At 61.2% G+C, this 3827-nt stretch overlaps 1 protein-coding gene across 1 annotated transcript; it reads right to left on the bottom strand.

Moving 5' to 3' along the window:
• Positions 1–236: 236 nt before the first annotated feature.
• HMX2 (H6 family homeobox 2) lies at positions 237–2002 on the bottom strand (the record flags this gene model as incomplete). Its single annotated transcript, XM_079718727.1, has 2 exons — positions 237–793; positions 1735–2002. The coding sequence occupies 2 exons, from the start codon at positions 2000–2002 to the stop codon at positions 237–239; spliced, it is 825 nt and encodes a 274-aa protein (XP_079574853.1).
• Positions 2003–3827: the final 1825 nt, after the last annotated feature.

The following is a 3827-nucleotide window of genomic DNA, read 5'->3' as shown; positions in this document are numbered from 1 at the left end:
GAACATGGTTTTCAAAACGTATTGGTTTGTTTGGGGTAGAAAGCAGATGATCTGGCTGGAGGAATGCCGATAAATACCAGAAACAATCAAAACAAAAAGTAGGGCAGAGGCCATAAATAAGAGGTAACGAATACACATGGTGTATCTCGTAATATTTCTGGAAACGCGCCGCCCTGCTCCGGAGTGGGGGCAGCCCGCGCCAGGCGCGGGCGGGCGACGCGGGGCCGGCGGGCCGCTCAGTAGTCGAGCTTGCTGTAGAGGTTGTAGAGAGGTAAGGCCGAGAGGTTGCTGCCCGGGTAGTAGAGCGGCGCGGGGAAGGCGAGCGAGCGCGGCACCGGCACGCGCAGCAGCGAGCTGTCCCGGAACACCAGCGGCATTCCCACCAGAGTCTGCGCCGACGCGTGCGCCATGTTGGCCGCCTCCAGCTCCGCGGAGAGCTGCCGCTTCCACTTGTTGCGGCGGTTCTGGAACCAAGTCTTGACCTGGGTCTCGGTGAGCTGCAGGCTGGAGGCAAGGCAGGCGCGCTCCGAGCTGCTCAGGTAGCGCTTCATGTCGAAGGTGGACTCGAGCTGGTACACCTGGCTGCGCGAGAAGACCGTGCGCGTCTTCTTCTTGGCCGCGCCCGCCTGCCTCTCGGTGCCGCCGCCGTCCCGCGGCCGCTCGGGCCCCGGCGACGGCGAGCCCGCGGGCAAGAGCCTCTCTTTCTCTTCCTTAAAGTCTGGGTGCGAAGACGAAAGGAAAGGCGTGCGCTCCGAGCTCGCCGGTCCCGCGCCTCCGCTGCCCTTGGGGGTACCTGGGGAGTGAGAACAAAGAGGAAGGCCATGGAGTTGGGAAGCCTCAAAGACCCCCAGCTCTCGCCGGAACCAGGGAATTGGCAGGCGCCTGCAGCCTTGGTCCCATCTTCCTTGGTCCCACCCCCATCCTCTTCTCTCCCTCTCGCTGAAACCCAAAGCCCGGCACCCGGCTTTTGAAAAGCAACAGGACAGGGATCCAGCTGCTTCGAGTCTGGGGTCTCTGTGCTCCCAGCTTCGTGAAAGGGCGTGTGGCAACAGGGGGAGGAGATCTGGAGGGGGGACATTAGCATCATTTTAAAAGATGATTTTGCCTTGTAACAACTGAACTGGAAGAGTTCCCTGAGCTTTATAGTGTGGCATCATTTCACAGGCCGTTTGTTCTGAAATCACGCTAAGGACTAACGCGGGGCTCCCCTTGGTCAGATGTTGTAAAGAGGAACCATCTACGAAAGGCACCATTGTCAATCATCTTGGAGTGCTAATCATTCCGAGGAGGAGGAGAGAGAGAGAGAGGCAGAGGTCGAGAGAGCGGAAGAGAGAGAGAAGAAAAAGACGCTGAAAGAGATGGCGGTAGAGACGGACCGACCGCTCAAATCCGACTTCCAGACCTCGTGTGCAGAAAGTGTACGATGTGCAAAGGGGATATTGAGGGCACAGCCATGCGTGCGGCAGGCCCTGTGCCCAACCCACTATGGTACACTCTCCCTCCAACCCAACCTTCCCCAAAACCGCGCCGCGCCACATCTGTGCTCCCGGTTTCTTCCCGAGCGCCCGCCGGGCGGAGGAGTCAGCACCGAGCGCGCATCTCCTCCCCTCGGCGCTGGACCCCGCGCGGCCGCGGCTCTGGCCAGGGGAGGGGGGGGGGCGACGCGAGAGCCCCCGCACAGCTTCCCTCCCCTAGAGCTTGCTCGCTGCTGACCCGGGGGCGTGCGATCCTTACCCAGGCAAGGAAAGGGGATGGGGGGTTGGTGCTTGGGGCCGGGCTCCTTGGGGCCGTGCGGGTCTGGGCAGAAGCAGGCGGGTGCCTTCCAGCCGTCGTCCGGCTCCTCCTCCTCCGAGGACACGGACAGGCTGCGCTTCCTGGCCGGCCAGCCGGCGAGCTCCCGTGGCGCCTCCGAGGGGCCCCCGCCCAGGATGGACTGAATGGTGAAGCTGGAGACGCCGCCGGCCGCCGGACACCCCTTGCCCGCATCTTCCTTGCTTCCCATCCTGGGTTCATAAGAAATCGGAGGAAACCAAGAACTCCCTTTAGAGATGATCTGGGTGGAAGGTGGTGCCGGCAGGCAGGCAGGCAGGCGGAGGGGGGGAGGGGGGAGGGGAGCCAGGGGGAGGGGGCGGCGAAGCTGGCGAGGCGTCCCCTCCGTGCGGGGGACACGCGGGCACCGGACGGCTGCGCTTGGGTCCGTGCCCGCCCGGCTTTAGGTGCGGCCGCCCAGCCCCGGCGCGAATGCCCCTTCCTTGCCCGCCAGCTCGCCGGGTCCCCGGCGGCGCAGAGGTGGCGCGGCCTCATTTGCATAGAGGTTACTCAGACGCGGCCAATCGCAGCGCCGCCGAGCGGCCCCGGAAAATTTCAAAAAAGCCCCGGCCCCGCACGCAGCGCCTGTGCTCCCCGGAGTGCGCAGAGAGCCAGGCGGGCATCTGCTGTGTCCAACCAGCCTGGACCGAAAGCAACATAGATTCCAGCCCAAGTTCCTACCCTGTGTGGCGACACTGATCGCTCGGACCCCTGCCCTCCCGAGAGGTAGGGGCAGTTCGGGGCTCAGCTGGAGTGACCCGACGCCTCCCATAGGCGACGGGTCCTCGCACCCTCAGAGGGGCTCACAGGCTGTTCCACGACCCTCCCCAAAGTCACTCCTTCTCGCCTGGGCAGGCCAGCAGGGCTGGCACCCCGCAGACCGCTGCGCCGGCGCGGGAGGCCGGGGTGTGGGGGGTGGGCGTGGGATTTAGGAGCGTGCGCATAGGAACTGATGCACTCTCCGGGAGCTTACCGGGGAGGCCTGGGAGCAGACAACTTGTGCCCTTTCCCGCCTACAGACCCCACCCCTGTCACAGGCCCAACGGGGCTGCAAGATCGTTGGGAGTGGGGGAGGGAAGCCCTAGATCTTGTTTCAAGAGATCCGGGTTCAAGTCCCAGCATCCTCATTTCCATGCTGAGTGAACTTGGACAAGTGAAATCCCAGTCAGAGCCTCACTGCCCTCATAGGTGATATGAACTTCTCACTAATATCTCCCCTTCACCTGTTTCGCGGATGGCCTTAGGTAGGAATGAAAAAGCACCGGGAAGCCTAGAATCACTAGGAGCTCATAGTAGGTCCTCTGTAAACCTTTGTAAACAGCCCAAAGCTCGGCCTCCTGTTCCATAAGTGACTCTCACTTTTAGGCAAATATTGGAGGTGAGGGAATTGCTACAAAAAGAGAAGCGCTTTGCTCCAGGGAAGGAGAGAAGAAGGTGAGGACAGCGACATGGTTTTAAATTAGACAAAATGTATTCAAATGGCCAGGTGACCTTGGACAGGATACTTAAACTTTCTGAGCCTCGGTTTCCTCATTCCTAAAATTGTGGGGAGAAGCAACGATTACCTCGCAGAAGCTGTATGAGGTCAAAGTGCCTAACTCTGAGCACAGCTTGCAGTGGGCGCTCAATTAACCATATTTCCCTACCTCATCCTCACGGCCCCCTCAAAGCCCTGACTCTTGTTCTTTTAATTCCCAGATCAGCTGGTACCGGATGTGGAACCAGTCCGGCGCAGGCAAAATGTTTCGGGGGCACAGCTGTCTATACAAGCGTCGAAGAAGCGAAGGTGGAAGCAAGGCTCCGAGGCGCTCAGGCAACCCCACCCCCTGGGTCTGAGGCCTCGAGACCACTCGACCAAATGATCCCGGGAGCCCTGACCCTCGGGTGCCCCCCAAATGCAGCCAAGGGTGAGAGGAGACTCTGGAATCAGTCCCTACAAATGTTCAGACGCTGCACCGTGACGGTGCAGTTCCCTCGCCCGCGCCGCGCCCGGGTTATTGAGCAAAGCGCTTATAATA

Source organism: Hyperoodon ampullatus (genome assembly GCF_949752795.1).
Source record: "Hyperoodon ampullatus genome assembly, chromosome: 1".
NCBI classification, from domain to species: domain Eukaryota; kingdom Metazoa; phylum Chordata; class Mammalia; order Artiodactyla; family Ziphiidae; genus Hyperoodon; species Hyperoodon ampullatus.
Note: the sequence above shows the minus strand (reverse complement) of the source record. Positions and strands in the feature narration are given on the sequence as shown.